Here is a 21177-nt window from a genome sequence, read left to right as displayed (position 1 = left end):
AGCTGTGTCTTAGATAACATACAATGCTGTTGGGGCCTCCTGAAAATACCATGGAAATCTTTGTAACGATATGCAAAGTAAGACATAGCCACACTTGCTTATAGGGCAACAGCAAGTGCAGTAAGAACCAAGAGTGATCAAAATAATCTGGCAGGAAGGCTATTGAAGCTAGACCTTAATTTAAAAAAGGTTTTCAGAGAGATAAGAGACCAGTAAAATAAAAGAAATTTGAGAAAAAGGGAGAAAAAAAGCAAACTGGAGAGGAAAAGAAACTAACAAAGAAAGACAACACAAGAAAAGACATTTGACAAAATGAGAAAGGGACCCTGACATGGCCAACTCAAAAGACTCTTCGATCTGCCTCCCTGTGTGATAATCATTACTTTGGCCTCTGTTTGGCCCAGACAGGGCTGAAATCACAGACAAGGGAGTGTTTGCTTTCCGTCCTTCGCCAAGCCCGGCTGGCCCCTGTGCTCCTGCCTTTGACTGGATGAACTCATCGGTCTGACTAACACAGTCAGATATTCTAAACAGCAATCAGACGACGGACCCAGGAAGCCATATGGCAGACTCAACTTACCACTTTAGAGCCTGTCTCAGGTTCCCATACGGCAGGATGTGAGTGATTGGCTGTCGTGAATTGTTGAGGGTGGCCCCGCAGGACTGCTCAGAGAGGGACTGGGCGCAGGAGGCAGACGTGGGGCCCCTGCTAGTTAGCCAGTGGGCTCACCCTCCAGGCAGCCTGGGAGCTGCCCACCTGCAACTAGGAGGTGTTGGGATGCCTTCTTTCCAGTTGTCTGATTTGTTGTATTTACTGTAGAAGAAAACAGTATCAGGAAAAAGCATCAGTGGAAGCTTAATCACTGGCCCTCATCCTATTTTATTGCTCTAGCAGAAGTTATTTTCGGAGCAATAATGACAATATTCGGCTGGTGATTTCTAGTTCACAGCAGGTGTGAGTTTCTCTGCTGAAGGCTTTCCTGTCTTTATCTGATAAAGGTTAAATTTCCTGACTTGAATCCAGTTACTTTTCCATCTGTATTTCATGCCATGGGGCTATGATGTCAGCCCCTAAATATGTGTTTGGAAGGAAAGAGATCAGTTTCTGGTTATTACTTTGACTCCCTCCCTCATCACTGTTTCTGCCTGCATCCAGATGTGCCTGGGAAGTACAAAGAAAAAAAGGAACAAGTAAAATGTTTATAGGTAGAAATTCTGAAGAATTTCTTAGTAGCTGATTGTGAGACTGTTTTAAATGTTTTCTTAAAGTACAAGATATTTGAATCTTGAAAGAATGTAGTTGATTAGCTAACTTTACTAATTTAAATTGCAATTTTATATTATATTAGTGTCTACTGCATATGCATTAATATAATCCTACCAAGAGGGGACAAGAGAATAGACAAATGTACTTGATTCATTTTCTACTTTAACATTAGACAAAAACCCATATAACACTTATTCCAATGTTTTTCAAACACTAAAACATTCATGACTCATTAGTCAGTCATGAAATTTGCTCAAAGTATGGAATAGAAAAGAATAGACTAGAAAGTATCAGCTTATTATACAAAGTTTGGTGTTCCCTCATGAAATCTGTTTGTAATATCCGTGTGTGTGCACAATTAATGTAAATGTATTTTTGCATGGTTTTTTTTAGGTTTATTTATTTATTTTGAGAAAGAGAGAGAGTTACTGAGCAGGAGAGGGGCAGAGAGAGAAGAAGAAAGAGAGAATCCTGAGCAGGCTCCCCACTGTCAGTGCAGAACCCATGCAGGGCTTGAACTAACAAACTGTGAGATCATGATCTGAGTCGAAGTCAAGAGTCAGATGCTTAGCAGACTGAGCCATCCAGGGCCTCCAATGTAAATGTATTTTTTTTTTCTATGGTGTGTCTGAAAATTCCAAACACAAATCCACTTTAATTTCTTATTTTTAAATGAGAGAAAGTGAAGTCCTCTCAAGAATATACAGCAAGTGGGTTTAGAAGCCAAACCAAAAGAATCCAGTTCCAACATCTAATCCATTTGTCTTATCATGTCCTGATTAACTCTTGAAATGCTCTGGATGAACTGTGGATGGTGTGGCTGGTAGCATTCAGCTCAGAGAGGTATGGTAGGACTGTAATGAGCTTTTAATATTTTCTGCAAAAAAAAAAGAAAAGGCAGGATTTTACAGTTTTCTGGGGAAATGGTCAGGAAGTATCAGAACCACATCAACATAGGATTAAAAGTGGGCTTTCCCAACCTCCTCTTTCCCAGTTCAGGGTTCCCATCCACCCCAAGGCAGATGTTTAAGGCTGTTTTTCATCAGTCACCCTGGAATGAGCCCAGAAGAGGCATATAAGAGTGAGAAGTTGAGAAGTGATCACCAAAGGGCAAAAGAGGGTTTCTTCAGAAGAAATCAATAGGGAATACTGTTTCTATTTTCAAACTTCAGTCCAGTAGAGCAGTATTCTCAAACTCTAGTGTTTATAAGAAACTTGGAGTGGGATTTTCTGGTTACAAATTCAGGTATCAGGGCCCCACCCCCCAACCCCCCACCCCCACACCAGCACTTTGGTTCACATATGTCTAGGGTGGGTTTTCACCAATTCAGGTGGTTCTAATAAAACTTTGAAGTTCTTCAGAGACTCTGGAAGCTAAGTCTTAGCACATAAGTTGCTACAGAGTTACAAGTGAGATGTAGTGGGAATTGGACTGTAACAGTCATGGCGGAAAGTACTTTCCATGATACAGAAAGGCTGATGGCGAAATCACGAGTCTTGGTTCTAGGCCAGCCTTGACACTGCTTTGGAGAAGTACCCAGTTCTCTTATTCTTTCCATCCACCTTGAATTCTGTGTTTTCTGCTATGAGATATTCAGATCTTTTCCCTCTGGGAAAGGTTATTAGTAAGTCTATTGATCTTTTAAAGATTTAGTTTCTCATTGGTCACTGTGTGCTCATATTTTTGTATATACAGGTATCCCAGCACTTTACAGCTCGGGGGATTTTTCTTAATCTACTGTATTTCTTCATCCTTAGAATGAAGATGCTAAATGAAACATTTGTGATATTCCTAGCCTTCTGCGCACCTTAATGTCTAAATCGACATTTCCTGCGTGGAGGAACCAGGGATTGTTGGAGAGCGCGCAGGATTTGGAAAGGGAGAACTGGGTTTGCATTTTATCTTTGTCATGTCTGAACTAAGTGGTCTTCAGAACTTGACCTCCAGGAGTCTCAGATCCCTTTTTTACACCTCTCTAAAAAGTGGACGTTGGGACGCCTGGCTGTTTCACATCGTTGGGGAAGGTTAACTGAGACGTTCAGTGTGAAAATTACATAACAGCTGCAAAGCACCATGACTGTTCTTTGTTTAAAATAGAATTGCTGAGGTCCAAGTACAATTTCACAATAGCTGTGTTAGTGAGTTAACTTAGATTCATATTCATTTAAACTAGTCACCTGTGAGTGAAAAGAAAAAGCCATGGCTGTGACCACCTAGGAGCAAATTGTAGCAAAATGTTAGATTTTGGTTAAGGAGGCTTCTTTTTTCTTCAGGAGAATGTGAACATGAATTTTTTTCTTCCCTGAAGTCTTTACTTTGAAGAATGTTAACCAAATATGCCAATGGAAGCAGGTGAAGGTTCCTAGGCTGACTATTTATTTAGCACATATTGGGAAGGTCTAAGGTCGTATGGATTCATGCAGACACAGAAGTCTCATAAATGATATCAGAAAGCACCATGTGTAGATTGATCCCTGATATAAATGGATAATCATAAGTTATTGCAAATGGCAAAGCAGGGAGGTGGTGGAGCAGTTACCCTTGATCTAGGGTCTCCCAAGGTAAACATGCTTCTGTCCACAGGATCAGTTCATCCTCTTCCTGTATCCCAGATCCTCTGGGGCTGAGGTCATCATTGCTTTGTGGATTGGAGGATTATCTATGTTTTGGATTTTCCTTTTTGATAACGAACCAAATGCTACGTTATTAAAACGTACTTGAAAATGCTTAGTTGGAGGCAGAGATACATTTCTAGAAAAGTAGTTTTCTGATTTTGTAATGGTTCACAGAAGACACTTGTAGTGTTTTCTCTTTCCTTTCTTCACTGTTTTTGGTTGTTGTTGGTGTTGGTCAAAAAGAAAGATAGGTGAGGTCTGTCGGTAGTGGTTTTTGATTTTCAGAGATGTGCTTTTCCATTGCTTGCTCAGTGGAAAACAGTTGATGGAAGAAATGTATTTTTCTCCTTCATCTCTTTCTCAATATGAGACCATGATAAAAAGCAAACTGCCATTGGATATGAGTTTTCCTTCGGTAACATGAGATATAAAGAAAAGGCATTTTTATGTCTGCATTTTGTCCAGATATAATAAACATCAGGCAAAACATGAATTTCCTTTTGTGGAAATTTATCCAATTTTAATTATTTGTGCATTACTGCAAAGTGGAAGACAAAACCAAAGCCTAACATTAAATATATCTCAGGGTTAATATTATTCTAGAAAGAGACAGTTATACAGTCAAGGGAAGAGAACACAAACGTTGTATAGACTTCAGTGTTAGGTAAGAGGAGTTACTAACCTCTCCAGAAATAGATAAGTTCAGAAAACCTTTGTTTTTCTCACCACAAAATAAGACATGTGAATCTCATGAAGCTACAATCAAACTTTAATATTAAATACTCTATTTAATATTTATAGCAGATGTACCTTCAAAATATTTTTTTCTCTATTTTAGTTTTATTTATTATTTATTGGATATCTGAATTATTTATTGGCTTTCCTTTCGAGAACTCAACCTGTCTTTGCATGGAACTTTCAAACTTTTAACAAAACATAGATTTTATTTCATAATTTCCTCAGGTAAAATTCTTCTTTAGTTTCAACAAATATGTATATGCATGTAATCACCACACCGTTCTAAATTTATAGAATAAATTTATCATTCCAGAAAGTATCCTAGTGTTCCTTTTGAAAAAAAAAAATTTAACATTACTTATTTTTGAGAGAGAGAGAGAGAGAGCAAGCACACAAGCAGGGAAGGGGCAGAAAGAGAGGGAGAGAGAATCCCAAACAGGCTCTGCACGATCAGTGTGGGACCCAATGTGGGGCTCAATCCCATGAACCATGAGATCATCACCTGAACCGAAATCAAGAGTTAGACACAACCCACTGAGCCACTCAGGCATCTCTTAAATTTTTTTAATCTTTATTTTAGTTAGTTAACATACAGTGCAATATTGGTTTCAGAAATAGAATTCAGTGATTCATCACTTTCATACAACACCCAGTGCTCATCATAAGTGCCCTTCTTAATACCTATCACCCATCTAGCCCATCTCCTAACCATCTCCCTCCATCAACTCTCAGTTTGTTCCCTATTGTTAAGGGTCTTTTGTGATTCGGTTCTCTTTCTTCTCTTTTTTTTCTTGGTTTTCCCTTCCCATATGTTCAGCTGTTTTGTTTCTTAAATTCCACATGAGTGAAATCATATGATATTTGTCTTTCTCTGATTGACTTATTTTGTTTAGCATAATGCATTCTAGCTTCCTCCACATCATTGCAAATGGCAAGATTTCTTGGTTTTGTTTTTTTTTTTTTTTTGATAGCTGAGTAATACTCTATTGTATATATGTACCATATGTTCTTTATCCATTTGTCAATCGATGGACATTTGGGCTCTCTCCATACTTTGGCTATTGTTGATACTGCGGCTATAAACATTGGGGTGCATGTACCCTTTTGAATTGTATTTTTGTAACCTTTGGGTAAATACCTCGTAGTGCAATTGCTGGATCATAGGGTAGTTCTGTTTTTAGTTTTCTGAGGAACTGCCATACTGTTCCAGAGCGGCTGCACCAGTTTGCAGTCCTTCCAGCAGCGCAAGAGGGTTCCTCCTTCTCTGCAGCTTCGCCAACACCTGTTTTTTCTTGTGTTAATGTTAGCCATTCTGACAGGTGTGAGGTGGTATCTCATCGTGATTTTGATTTGTATTTCCCTAGTGATGAGTGATGTGGAACATCTTTTCATGCATCTGTTAGCCATTTGATCTATCCTTCTCCATGCTCCACCTCAACAACTGCAGATCTGGTCCTTATCACTATGGATTAGTTTTTTCTGTTCAAAAGCAAATACCTGGCTTCTTCATTAGCATGATGCTTCTGAAATCTGTTCATGTTGTTCTATTTATAAATGGTTCTTTTTGTTTTATTGCTGGATTGCCTTCCATTGTATAGATATATCATAATGTGATTGTCCATTCACTTACTTTTGGATGGTTGGATTGTTTCCAGTTTCTAACTCTTATGAAAAAACCTGCTGTGAACTTTGATGTACAGTTTTTTTGTGGACTTACGTCATCAGTTCTCTTAGATAAAATATCTAAAAGTAGAATTGCTGGATCATATGATAATTCTATGTTTAATTTTATGAAAAACTATCAGGCTTTTTCCCCAAAGGGATTATACCATTTTATATTCTCACCTGCAACAAATGAGAATTACACTTTCTCCGCATCTTTGCCAGCACTTGGTATTTTGAATCTTTTCATTTTTAACCTCTACTCGTTGTGTAGTAGTGCCTCGTTGTTGTTTTAATTTGCATGTCTCTGATGACTGATAGTGCTGAGGACCTTTTCACATACTTACTGACAATTTATATATCTTCTTTTATGAAGTGTCCATTATATAGTTCTGTTCACTTTTGTTTGTATTATTTGCCTTATTTTGTCTTATGCTATCTATTCTGCATATAACTATGTCCCTTGTCAGATTAATGCATTGCAAATGCATTGCAGCCAGCCTTTTACTTTTCTTAATGGTATTTTGAAGGGTAGAAGTATATTATGTCCTTTTACCCTTTCATGGTCAGTGTTTTTTGTATATTGTCTAAGAAATCTGTGCCTCCGAAAGTAGTGAGGATTTTCTTTTCTTATGTATTCTTTTACAAGTTTTATAGTTTGAAGTTTCACATTTATGTTTATGATCCATTTTGAGTTAATTTTTCTATGCCATGTGAATTATGTGTCTAAGGGAATGAATCGTGTTTAATTGTTCAAATACTATTTATTGTAAAGATTCTCCTTTTTTTACACTAAATTGCCTTTGCATTGTTGTTGCAAATTAATTGTGCATGGATGTTTGGGTCTGCTTCTGGAATCTCTCTTCTCCCATAGGACAGTATATTACAATATTTATATAATATAATAGTGTATCTTAAAAGCAGGAGTATAAGTTCTCCAGATTTTTCAAAATTGTTTTGGTTATCCTAGATCCTTTACATTTCCATATACATTTTAGAATCAGCTTTCCCATATTTACTTTAAAAAAAAAAACCCACACCAAACCAAAATAAAACTTTTTGGGAATTTGATGGAGGTTGTATTGAATTTATAGATAAATAAGGGAAAAAGAGCGTCTTAAATAGAGTGTTCCAGTCCATAAACATATTTTACTTCTCCATTTACTCAAATATTTTTAAATTTCCTTCAGCAATGCTTTAAAGTTTGCACTATAGCTTTTTTTTCATATTTCTATTAAACTTATTATCAAGTACCTTATGTTTTTTATGTTATTATAATTGATATTTTAAATTTATTTTCAGTTTGGCTCATATCTGCCATTTAAACTGATTTTTCTAGGGGCACCTGAGTGGCTCTGTCGGTCAAGCGTCCGACTTCAGCTCAGGTCACGATCTTGCGGTCCGTGAGTTCGAGCCCCGCGTCGGGCTCTAGGCTGATGGCTCATAGCCTGGAGCCTGCTTCGGATTCTGTGTCTCCCTCTCTCTCTCTGCCCCTCCCCCGTTCATGCTCTGTCTCTCTCTGTCTCAAAAATAAATAAAACGTTAAAAAAAATGTTTAAACTGATTTTTCTATATTTACCTTGTATCCTGTAACCTTGTTAAATTCAGTTATTAGTTCTAGTACATTTTAATAGATTACTTAGTATATTTCACATAGATGGTCATATCTGTGAATAAGAACAGCTATATTTTTTCCTTTTCATTCCCTCTCTTTCTCTTTCTCTCTCTTTCTCTGTCCCTCTCTGCCTTCTTGCAATGGCTAGGGACTTCCACCTAATGTTGAATGGAAAAGATGAGAATGAACATATTGTCCTTGTTCTTAATCTTAACAGGAAAGCATTTAGTCCTTTATTACTTAAGTATCACGTTAGCTTTGGGTTTTTCATAGATGCCCTTCTTCTTTTGCTACTACTTTGTTTTCCTTTTTGTTTACAGAATAGTTTTCATATTCCATTTTATTTCCTTCACTGGCTTTTTAATTATACCTCTTTTTTGTGTGTTTGCTCAGAGGCTAACAAAATACTTTGTTAGCTTATCAGTAAGTCTCCTTAGAGTAAATATGCTGCTACTTCACACTGCCCACCTTATATTTTATAGCTGACACTGTATTTCACACACATCTCTCTTTGTAAATGTAATAACCTCACAACAGTAGAATTCTATCTGCCCTCTTCTTTATGCTACTTTAGTTGTATCTTTAATTCTACTTACATTATAAACTCCACCTTACTATTGTTTTTGCTTTACATGATTAGTTTTCTTTTAAAGAAATCAGGGAAGAAGAGCAATCTTTCCATTTATCCAATTGTTTGCCATTTCTGGTGTTATTCATTCCTTCTTCTAGATATATGTTTACCTTTGGTGTCATTTTCCTTTGGCATGACAGACATTGTTAGTATCATGTAGTATAGGACTTCTAGGGGTGAGTGTTCTCAGCTTCTGTTTATCTAAAGATGTCTTTTTTGCATTCCCATTTTGAAAATACTTTTTGGGGGATAATTAAATGTTTTTTTTTCTGTCAACACTGTAAAAATGTATTCCATATTCTTCTTGCCTCCATTGTTTCTAATTAGAATCCAGCTACTATTCATATCATGGTTTTTCTGTATATAGTGTGTCATTTTTCCTCTAACTCCTTTATTTTCCTTGTATTTGTTTTTCAATGGTTTAATGTACCCGTGTGATTTTCTTTTATTTATCTTGCTTAGGATTGACTAAACTCCTTGTAGCTAATTTGATTTTTTAAATCAAATTTGGGAGAATTTTAGCCTATATTTGTGTATATATATATATATATATGTATATATATATATATGTGTGTGTGTATATATATATATACACATATATATGTGTGTATATATATATATATACACATATATACATATATATGTGTATATATATACACACATATATACGTATATATGTGTATATATATATATATAGTTTTATATATTTTATATTTATATATTATTTATTTATTTATTTTACTATTTTCATCCTATTCTCCTTCTGGGTCTCTGATTATATGAGTGCTAGACTCTTTGGTATTTTTTCCTAGGTTTTTGAGAATCTGTTTTTTGCACATTTTTTATTTTTTTTCTTTCAGATTAAATAGTTTCTATTGGTATACCTTCAAGTTTAATGACACTTTTTCTTCTACTTCAAAGTTTCTATTAAGCTCATACATGGATTTTTAAATTTCAATTAGTTTACTCTTTTTAAAATTTCAATATAGGAGCACCTGGGTGGCTCAGTTCATTAAGTGTCTGAATTCAGCTCAGTTCATAATCTCATGGCTTGTGAGTTTGAGCCCCGCATCAGGCTCTGTGCTTTGGATTCTGTGTCTCCCTCTCTCTCTGTCCCTTCCCAGCTCACGCTCTGTCTGTCTCAAAAATAAACACTAAAACATTTTTTTAATTAAAAAAATTTTAAAAATCAATATAGTTAATATACAGTGTTATATTAGTTTCAGGTTAGTATATTTTTAAGTTATAGAATTTCTATATGATTCTTTTAATAGTTTCCTTTGTATTGCCTAGATTCCCTATCTATTTACCATTGAGGCTATATTTTTCTTTAAGGCTTTGAACATTTTTCTAGCAGTTGCATTAAAATTTTTGTCTGCTAATATAATTATCTGGGCCGTCTTCAAGTCACAAGTTTGCACTTTTTTCTTGACCATGATTTCTATTACTCTGTTTATTTGTATTAGTGGCAGGTTTTGAGTTTTATACTGGATATGGTGAATGATATGTTATGAAGACTCTGGATTCTCTTCTCTTTCTCTGAAGTTTATGTCGATTCAATACTTAGCTGATTATCTTGTACTTGTGCAGATTTGTATTTTTTTTTATTTGTTAAGGTGTATTTGTGAAAATACCTAGGTATTTCCTAATCCCTTCAAACTAGGTAGGTCTCAAGCTCTAAGTTTTATCACTCCTGCAGTTCTTGTTAAGACTTAAACATTGATAGGAAAGCCTTACTGTTGGTCGTGGTCTTTATTTCTAAGGTGTGGCCTTTTTTGTGTCTCAACTGGGTGCCTGGCATGTAAATGAGCAGATTCTGATGGTGGGAGAACTCCATAGTCTCCCATGGAGCATTGCCTGTCCTGTAGCTTCCAGTCTATTAGCAGCTACCCTCTGGCATGGCTTTTGAAGTCTCACCTCATGTCTGCCCAGCCCAGGCTCACGCAAGAATTCATAAGGGACTTTACACAGATGTCTGGTCCTCCTCTCTGTATAGTTCTTCCTTGCTGGAATATGTCCCTACAGTTCCAGCTCCTTTGACAGCCCTAAATTCTGATCCCTGCTTCCTCAGCTCAACGGAACTGTCATTGACTACTTGGACTTCAGCAAACTGCTGGGATCAGAAAATTCCACACAGGTAAAGAGTCAAGGAAATAGAGTCCCACCTCCTTTGTGCCAAGGATCACAATCTTGAACTGCCCCTTGCCCAGCGCCTCGTATATTTTTCCCAGTTTCACAGTTTTTATGGAGAGGGGCTAGTTTAGTACTAGTTTATTTGTCATGGCTGGAAGCAGAGATGTCTATAGTTTAGACTGAATAAACATTATAAAATATTAAAGAATCTCAGCCTACCCAGGAGAGGGGATAGGAAGGAGATAAGAAAAGTGGAGGGGGTAAAAGGATGGAGGTAGAGAGAATGGGAAGAAATTAGATACTTGTCCTATCCTCTCGGTTTTCAATACATTACGTAATATAATTTTAACAAATATTTTTTAGATATGGGCCAGATAATGTAGTAAGTGGTAGTTAATAATTGCTAATAATTGCTCCAAACATAGTGGAGGAAATGCACTCACATAAAACAATTACAGTGTGATATTTCGGGGGCTCCAATTGCTATTTGCCTAAAGGTTTATTGAGCACAAGGAAATTAATTCTGCTCGATTTGGAAAAATTTCACAGAGGTGGTGGTATTGAATTTGGCTTTAAATGATACGTGAGCTTATTTGTCTAGTGGCTTGTTGGGGTCGAACAGGAAGTTGTTAAAGACTTTCAAACAAAGTAAACAGTGTGAGGACCATTTCATAAGGGATTGTGTTTACTTTTGTGCCAGCAAAAGAAACTTAATGAATAAATCAGAATTTCAGTCTGAAATGAAAAACAACCAATTGTGCCACAATAGATACTTTCATATGTACAGGGAAATTATGCATCATTACTTCTCAAATATTTGTTGAATTGGTTCCTTTACATGAGATTCTGATTATATAAACCATTCTCCTGCAGACTAATTGCAAGTTGCACTAGAAATATTCAATACAATTGTATTTCCCTTCTGGGAGTAGAGCGGGTAAGGAAGGAACATTATCTCTAAGAACAGTTGACAAACAGATTTGCTCTAGACGTTTAATTGACTGGCTAAAGCTATGTGAATGTGGGGGTGGTCAAGGAGTCTGCTGGTTCTGTCAGCTCAGGGAGACCGGGTCATAACCTTCATTTAATGTCCATTTGATCCATGAACTTTTATCTTAGTAATATTCATTCCAAATATGAAATACTTAATATGCCATTTCTACAACCCCATTCACTCTCTGCCCCTCTTTTTCCTCCCCCCCTGCTTTCTTCTTGCCTTTTCCCTTCCTTCCTCCCTCCCTTCCTCCCTTCCTGCCTTGCTGCCTTCCTTGATCTTTGAAGAGATATTTCTTGGCAGACTATAGAAAAACATAAAAGTATACAATATTCATCTTTGAAGTTAAATATCACTTTCAAATTTGTTTTCAATAAAGTAAAGCCTTGTTTGCTTGCTATTTAAAATAGAGTAAACCATGGGCACCTGGGTGGCTCAGTCAGTTAAGCGTCTGACTCGTGATTTTGGCTCAGGTCATGGTCCGAGGTTTGTGAGTTTTTGAGCCTCCCACCAGGCTCTGCACTGGTAGTGGGATTCTTTTCATTCCCCGCTCTCTGCTCCTCCCCCTTCTCTCTCTCAAAAATAAATAAATAAACGTTTTAAAATAGAGGAAGCCAATTATTTGATGAGTGCCTCTTACTTTGAACATTATACATAGGTAGTAGAACCTGTACTATTTTCTGTGCGTCCTGCTGTCAATGCCAGTGGCTCCTTGCCTCTTTTCTGAGTGTGATCATCCAGAGCAAATGGGGAAATTCTACGTCAAAACATCCTCCTTTTCTTTTTTTTACTTACAATGAAGTATAATAGTTCTTTCTCCCTCAATACCTTTCAGGAGGTTTGTGTCTACTCCTGGACCTTAGATTTATGTTATTACTAGATACAATCAAAGATACAGTACATTAAAAATGCATTGAGGGGCGCCTGGGTGGCTTGGTCGGTTAAGCGTCTGACTTCGGCTCAGGTCATGATCTCACAGTCCGTGAGTTCGAGCCCCGCGTCGGGCTCTGTGCTGACCATTCAGAGCCTGGAGCCTGTTTCAGATTCTGTGTCTCCCTCTCTCTCTGCCCCTCCCCTGTTCATACTCTGTCTCTCTCTGTCTCAAAAATAAATAAACGTTAAAAAAAAAAATTAAAAAAAATGCATTGAAACAAGATTTTCTTTTTTCTTTTTTTTTTTTTTTTTTAACTTTTTTAACATTTATTCATTGTTGGGAGAAACAGATTGGGAGTAGGGGATGGGGTCAAAGAGAGAGGGAGACGCAGAATCCGAAGCACGCCCCAGGCTCTGAGCTGTCAGCTCACGGAAGGCAAGATCACGACCTGAGCTGAAGTCAGGCGCTTGTCCCAGTGAGCCACCCAGGCTCCCCCAAACAAGATTTTCTTTAGAAAATATCTCAGATTTGAAGGACACAGGAGATTGAGCGGGTTGGTTAGTAAATATGGAGTCTGATGGACAGAATGGGTAAAGTTAAAACTCTTAAAGTAGAAGCTAATATTTACTTGCAATATAAAATTGTCCAAGTACCATCTGAATGTTTTATATGAATGATCTGATTTATTCCTCATCATTTATGCTCTACTTTCATACACTTTTCTAAATTATTTTGCAACATAATGATCACTACCATTTATTGAGTTACATACCAAGTGCCAAGCCCCTTCATTGCATTATCTCTAACCCTTACATGTACAAAGATACTTACCATCCCCATTTGAGAGATGAGGCTCACAGAGATGCAGTAATTTGCTCATGGTTGCACAGCATGTCAGTGTTTGAACTAGGCATTGATTCAAGGTCCGTCTGATTCCCGACACTTACCTTCTGTTCTTCACGTGGCAGAGGTGCTGCTTTGTCATTTGTCATAAATGCATGCTTTGGTAAAAACCATTTTAAAGGAAGGTTAGGAAAAGGAGAACAGAACTGAGCTATTTCTAGGTCCCTTCTAGGATTTCCGTGGTGCAGCCTAAATGTTTAATGTTTATGGTAATGTGCGTTGATTAATAGATTATAACACCTCCAAGATCTAGAAAGGTATGATATATGTAACAGTTTCCACTACATGGCTTAGGTTTGCTATTAATAATTGTTTCTGCCTTTGAGATTTAAAAAAAAAACAACTTTGTTTTGAAAGGAAATCGTTCGTTAGCATTCTAGAATGGCCTATTGAAAATCAAGCCCCTTGGCACAAATTAATGAAGTGTGTGTTAGTGAATGTCTTATAAATGTAGCATGATGTTTTCTGTTTTCTCTCTTATGCTCTTGTTTCTTTTCACAGCATGCATGACAGACTATACAGAAGAATCTGGGACTTTTACTTCTCCAAACTTCCCCAATAATTACCCCAACAACTGGAAATGCATTTATAGGATCACGGTGGAAACCAGCCAACAGATTGCATTGCACTTTACAAACTTCTCCTTGGAGGAGGCCATTGGTGGAGAGTGCATAGCAGATTTTGTGGAAATCAGGTAAGCACCTTTATTTTATCACCTTTTTCCTTATTTGTTTTCATTCATAGTCTTTCCTGGAAAAGTTAAGGAAAACGCATGGAAATTCTCTGTAAAGCTCCCTGTTGTGCTCTTTCTTGCAAGATAAAAAGTTTGTCATGTGGAGCCCAACTTCACAGAAGAAAAACAGAAAATTGCCTAAGATTCAGTGGTTATGTTGAAGTGATTATTTTATGGGTAATATTTGAAAATAAACTCTAGATTTTATTTGGGCAGAGTAAACAGATGTACTACTACTCTGAAATTAGATACTTGCAATTATTGAATACCTACTTTCTTTCTTTTTTCTTTCTTTTTTATTTTTTTAAACAGGCATTTAAAAAAATGGTTTTAATGTTTACTTATTTTTGAGAGCGGGGGAAGGGGCAGAGAGAGAGAGACAGAGAGAGACAGAGGATCCAAAGTAGATTGTATACACTAAGAGTGGAGAGCCCCATGTGGGGCTTGAACTCCCCGACTGTGGATGTGACCTGAGCCAAAGTCAGACCCCTCACTGACTGAGCTACCAAGGTGTCCCGGAATACCTACTTTCTTCATGGAAAATCAATTTAGAATTTTAGGCTGGTTTTTGTCCATTTGGTATAATTATATCCAAAAAAATGATGATAAGATAAGAACCGTAACGTTTTCACCAAGTTTTTTGTGTTCAAATAATAAAAGTCTAGGCTTGTGAATTTCAGTGTGAGAACTTTTTTCTTTAATGCTATGGTATTTGGAGAGAATGAATTTAAAAAGTTATATTTGCCGTAAAGGTAAGTTGACCTGTATATTGCCACCTATGCAGATCATTTTACATAGAAATAAATTAGGCTTTGTACACACACAATTTGGTGTGTATTTATTTCAGATTTTTATTTGACCTTTCAAAAGCTTAGAGTATTATACTTTTATAATAAACTTTATTCTATAATGTGAGGTATGGTACTAAAATAAATCAGAGTTGTATCATATCATGGCAAAATAACGTAATTTTCTTGATTTACAATAACTAATCATTAGATTTGAATGTTGAGTGAGTCCTTTTTTTTTTTTTATGCTTGAAAAAGCTACAGATTACAAAGTAGATTTAAGACCCTAAAAGTCCTTGGGGAAGAATTATTTTCAAAATGTTGCTAAATATGTAAAATACAACATTAAATTTGAAAAAATTCAAGTTAGAAGACAAACATTTAAGTTTTCTCTGTAAAATGAAGCAACATTTGTTTATACTGTTAATAATTATGGTCTGTTTATCCCATGTTCTCTGACACATTTACCAGATGCTTCATTTGAGAGAGAGCAGATTAAACTCTTCCTCTCAGCTTGAAATTGGTTATATAAAATGTTGTGCAAACCATAAATGATGTTCTTTATTAAGCTACTCAAATGTTTTTAATCAGGTGAAAAATTGAAAACTTGAAATTGTGATTTAGAGTATTTTTAAGAAAAGTGGACAGACCTAAACTGATCTGTTTGCAGTCTCAAAGTTCAAATAATATTAAATGTTTATACAGTAATATTATCAGTGACGAGTAAATGACCGCATCTGTGTCTTGCCCCAGAGATGGAGGCAGTGAAAGTTCACCCCCCCTGGGAAAATACTGTGGCTCAGATCCACCTCCAAGAATCATCTCTCATAGTAACAAACTATGGTTAAAATTTAAGAGTGACTTCTTTGGCTCAGCATCTGGATTCTCAGCTTACTGGGATGGATCATTAACAGGTAAATGGCAAAGAGCTATCTTTTATTGGAGAGTCCAGTCTGACTGGTTTCTTGATTCTTAGACTGCCATGCTCTTATCCATTTTTTTTCTAGCTATATTTTATCATTCCTGTTTATACTAAACTTAAACACTGAAAATATTCCTGAATAACAGCGCTGTTTGGGTTTTGATTTTGAGGACAAAGTAAGGGGAAATATCCTTGTTTCGTGGTATATTACCTCAAGCTGGTGGTCTTGGTTAAGAGAAGGAAAGGACATTGACAGGGGCTAGCTACTCTTTGGTGATGCAGTCTTGTTTTGCCACCTGGTTAAAAGGAGAGTAACAGTAGCCCCAGTTGGATATAGACAAGAAGATTCCATTTTACCATAAAGAAAAAGAAATGTGTCAGCTGGTCTCTTTCTCCCGTAGGTTGTGGGGGTAATCTCACCACCCCCACTGGCATGTTCATATCTCCCAACTACCCGATGCCCTACTACCACAGCTCCGAATGCTATTGGTGGTTGAAATCCAGCCACGGCAGCCCATTTGAACTGGAATTTGAAGACTTTCACTTGGAGTACCACCCAAACTGCACTTTAGATTATCTGGCCGTATGTATAAAGTTCAGTTGTTTCCTTCACTGCTCCCATCTTACCCACACACATAAATGCATTTATTTTTATCTTTGAAATTCGGGAAAGGAGAACATTTAAAATATCCACATAAAAAACTTAAAAGAAGAAAGAAAAAGAAAATTTGATGAAAATGACAGCCCTCTGAATATGGCATGTATCACTGAATAGCTTGTAAGTATTTAAAATATATTGAATATGAACTGTTAAGAGATGGTTAAAATCTCCCCAGAGGGGTTATGAGCTCTATCATGATTATTACCTATGTAATTTATATATATGCACTGAAAATTAGCAATGTAGAGGACTATACTGGTAATTGGAGAAGGTACTTGACGTCATCAAGGTGGGACTTTTTACAGTAGCAGCAACTGACCCTTGTCCATTAAAAAAAAAATCTGAATAAAAAAATGCATTAGAATGTCACAAATTGTGAACTATGAAATAAAAAAGCAAGGAGAACTACTGATAACAGCTATGGTCTCAAAAATAGGTGTTAGTCTTTCATTTTTAATCTCCAGATTTCAGCCTGGGTTCCCATCCTTCCCTCCATACACAGCCCTGGCTAATGGCTCAAGTTCATGGTCCAAGTTTATAGACATTTAAATAGAATTTTTAAAGAAAAAGGTTAGAGTGGGAGAGAGCCAAAGCATAAGAGACTCTTAAAAACTGAGAACAAACTGAGGGCTGATGGGGGGTGGGAGGGAGGGGAGGGTGGGTGATGGGTATTGAGGAGGGCACCTTTTGGGATGAGCACTGGGTGTTGTATGCAAACCAATTTGACAATAAATTTCATCTATTGAAAAAAATAGAAAAAAAAAGATATTGTGATTCAGGGCTATTCTTGTGTTCTGTCATGTGTTTCTTGTATTTTTATGTATTTCTTCCCCACTTTTTAAGAGGTAGAGTCTTTTAGATGATGTTTATAGCCACGGTCATCTGACATTTAAAATGTTTCATTAAAGGTATATGATGGCTCAAGTACCAGTTCTCATTTGCTCAGTCAGCTTTGTGGGGATGAAACACCGCCTCTCATCCGTTCTAGTGGAGACAGCATGTTTTTAAAACTCAGAACAGATGAAGGTCAACAAGGAGGTGGCTTCCTGGCCAAATACCGGCAGAGTAAGTATGTAGACTGGCTGCCTAGTGCCCGTAGTGGGTCTTCAATTTCCTGATAATGAAACAGACTGAAATAAGTGTAACCCATTGGATTGAGCAATTGAAATAAATCTTTGCTCCTTATGAGAAAGATTTAATTCTATTTGAGAGAAAAATGCTTAGCATTAAATTTAATGCCATAAACCAAAGCATGTGGTAAGCTCTAGAAAATAGAGTATTTAATATGCCGGGAGAGTTGCCATTCAGTTAAAGATCAGTGTAACAGGTTAACGGCTAATGGGTTTTCATTTGTATCAAACATTACAGTCTTCTAATTAGACATTCCACTGCACATAGCATCTCCCACACTTTTGGGGTTTTTTTTGTGGTTTTTTTTGTTTGTTTTTGGTTTTTCTTTTGGTCTTGTACATCAAAAGTTACCTTAATTTTTATTAAGGGAAACTACAGTTCTTGTAATCATATGGAGAATAAGCACATTTTTTCCCGTGGAAAAATCCGGTCATTGTAGTCATTGTAGAGATGCCATTTTAAAATCTACTTTCCTGTGAGGCAACATGGTAGAATTAAAGGAATATTGCACAAAGAATCGAGGACCCCAGGGGTTTGTCCCTGGCTCCTGACCCCTGAGAAGGTCACTTTTCCATGGGGTTCTATGATTTCTTCTCTTAAAAAAGGAGATTAAATAAGGCCATTATGAAATCTCCCTTCTAGGTCTAGAATTTAATACATTCTAATGTTAGTTTCAAAATGGACATTTAAGAAAAGTTTCCTTGAATTGTTATTTAATAAACACTTGTGCGTTTGAAAGCACAGTACCTTGCCCCACTAAACCTAAGTGTATCCATATTTTGACACAGTTACCTAAAAATAGAATTGAAAGTCTTGAGATCTGAAGGGAACATACAATATCCCTTTGAATTAATTGAAGGCATATTAATGTTTGACCTTGACTAGGTGTGATTTTGAAAATATTCACATTCACCTACATTTGGGGTTAGGCTGAATTCTATATAGTTTTGAAAACTGAGTTTTAATGATGAAAAACTTTATTCTGCAGAAATCCATCAAGTATATGAAAAACTCTCCTAAATTTTCTCAGGGATGCTTTTTTTTGGTTGAGCATATAATCATTTCTCTAATTTTATTATTGCTGTGCTAATTTGTTTCTTGCTTATAGTCAGATTGTTTATTAAGTATTCCTCCCTTTTATTCCCCTGATATTTTATATTCCCTCATAATTTCAGAACACTGAAGGAGTAACTCAGTGCAGGTGGGATATATGTCCTTAAAGGCAAAAATCAGAGCTAACCAGTGAGGTTTTCTGTAAAATTCACCTTTTGAAATTGGACGTTTGCAGACGGAATAATTTCTGAACACAGAGAGCAGCCATATGGCTTAGGCGAGTATATTTTCCTTTGCCCTGACTTGTAGTCACTGAGGAACACGATACCTCTGTGCTGCATAGCTGTAACTTCTCCCAGGCATCAAAACCCACAAAATTATTACTTAGAATTCCTTTGTGGACAAAAAGGTCACCTAAAGAGAAATAGCCTGAGTATTCCCTCGCTCCAGCAAAGCACTATTCTGAGGAGACACAAATGTATACTTTTCCATACCATAGTTTATCAACACTGTCCTAGTCACCTGTCAGAAAAAGTATAGTAGCAGAAATGCATCTATGAACCACCTTTTTCAGAGACCATTTTTTTCAATATAATGTTTATCCTCTCATTCTCTTTTATCACACATCATGGAGATAATATGGAAAAGGCTTAGGAAAAGGCATGTATATGCCTTGTTCAGGTCATTAATTTGGGCTGAATTTGGCACTGACTCCGGGGACCAGCCACCCCTAGAGGTACCTAGTACAGTTTTGTTGAAAACTCAGCTGAGGAAAATACCAGCTTTTGGTATTTTCAAAATGGAAGCCTTTTTTTCAGAACTTAAGATGTTCATTTCTTCTTCCAATCCTTTACATCGCCTCTATTCGTTCTGGACTTCCTGATGACTCACCAGAGGAATAAGGGAGGCTTTATTGTGAATTTCATGCTGACTTCTGAATGTTCAACAAAGCCATGTTGTTGTCCGTTTTTAGCATTCACATAGAACTTTGTGTTTTTAAACCGTTGAATTTAAAGGTCAGGATTTCTGTTCTTTCGAACGTTAAAGTTAGAAAAACAGAAGCATATGATATTTAATACACTTTTGTAAACAAATCAGACTGCACCCTGAGTAGCGCTGAGCTATCCTGGTTTTCACCAGTTCATAGGAATTGGATGCCTCTTTATGGGAATCGATGATTTTCATGGCACGTTAAAGTTTCTGAGTTCACTTAAGTATTGTTTCTCATCTGTTCTAAATGGAGACTCACTGTAAAATGCTGTACTACGTATATAGACACAGATATATACGTTTGCATACACATTTGCATAACATACAAATATAAAATATATAAACTATATACTTTAATCTAGATCTTTTCTTAAAGGAAAATCTCACACATCTTGGGGCAATTATGAAAGACATGATAGTGGTTCTTAATAATCATGGGTGTTTTTTTTCAGCCTGTGAGAACGTGGTAATTGTGAACCGATCCTATGGCATCTTAGAGAGTATACATTATCCACATCCCTATTCTGACGATCAGCGTTGTAACTGGACCATCCAAGCGACAGCGGGCAACACGGTGAATTATACATTTTTAGCATTTGAGTTGGAAACCCACACAAACTGCTCCACAGACTACTTAGAGGTATGTATTCTGAACCTAAATAAGTTACTGCATTTTCAGATTCAGGTAGGCAAGCCAAACTATTGTGCTTCATAGAACCGAATCTCCAACCCTGCCCTACACATCTGTGATATGCCAACCACCCATGGTATTTGAACAGGTATATTTTGTGTCACTTTCACTGCATCGTATTAATACTAAGGATATTTAATCCACTAAATTATATACACAAAGGATTACCTATGTTTTTAGTTTTCAACGTAACTGCTGGACTGATTGACCTCATGTTATTTAAATAATCCCAGACGTAATAGAATAACTTCTATTTTTTGTTACTTTTGTTCCCTATAAACAGGAGATCAGAAAATGTTTGGGTGCCATGGCTTTATTTAATAACGAATTTGCCCGATAACTAGAAATCATGATTTGATTCTTGTTTTATTTTTAAACTTCACTTCAGTTCATTTTTCTTTTGGTAACACAGAAATTTCTATTTGTTACAATAATGACCACCTGTGGCATTTATTCAACTCTGTATACAATGCTATTCAATGAAACTTGCTTGAAAATTAGCCAACCCAAAATATCAGGTAATCTGCTGTTTTTACAATAAGATGTTTTATTTATAAAAGATTTTTTGCTGATTTGCATATGTGGCTTTTTAGGGCTACAGATTGAAACGTTAGGGACCTACTTGTTTTACTTACTCTATTAATGTAACTATGCATTCGTATATAAAATTTTATGGCTTATAAACTATTATATTAATTTAGAAATTATCGTTTCTGCTTTTACACTTCATAAAACAATTTGGAGCCACTGACATATTTTGACGTCAGGTTTTCAT

General features: G+C 36.4%; 1 protein-coding gene across 2 annotated transcripts in view; it reads left to right on the top strand.

Moving 5' to 3' along the window:
• The window catches only part of CUBN (cubilin), a 273318-nt gene that overhangs the window by 63440 nt on the left and 188701 nt on the right, over nucleotides 1–21177 (top strand). For both annotated transcript variants that reach the window (XM_007081262.3, XM_042991151.1), the window contains 5 exons: nucleotides 13935–14127; nucleotides 15708–15868; nucleotides 16278–16459; nucleotides 17446–17602; nucleotides 20164–20351. In XM_007081262.3, coding sequence (XP_007081324.2) covers nucleotides 13935–14127; nucleotides 15708–15868; nucleotides 16278–16459; nucleotides 17446–17602; nucleotides 20164–20351 — 881 coding nt within the window. The remainder of the gene's footprint in view (nucleotides 1–13934; nucleotides 14128–15707; nucleotides 15869–16277; nucleotides 16460–17445; nucleotides 17603–20163; nucleotides 20352–21177) is intronic.

This window comes from Panthera tigris, chromosome B4 (assembly GCF_018350195.1).
Source record: "Panthera tigris isolate Pti1 chromosome B4, P.tigris_Pti1_mat1.1, whole genome shotgun sequence".
Lineage (NCBI taxonomy): Eukaryota > Metazoa > Chordata > Mammalia > Carnivora > Felidae > Panthera > Panthera tigris.
Note: the sequence above shows the minus strand (reverse complement) of the source record. Positions and strands in the feature narration are given on the sequence as shown.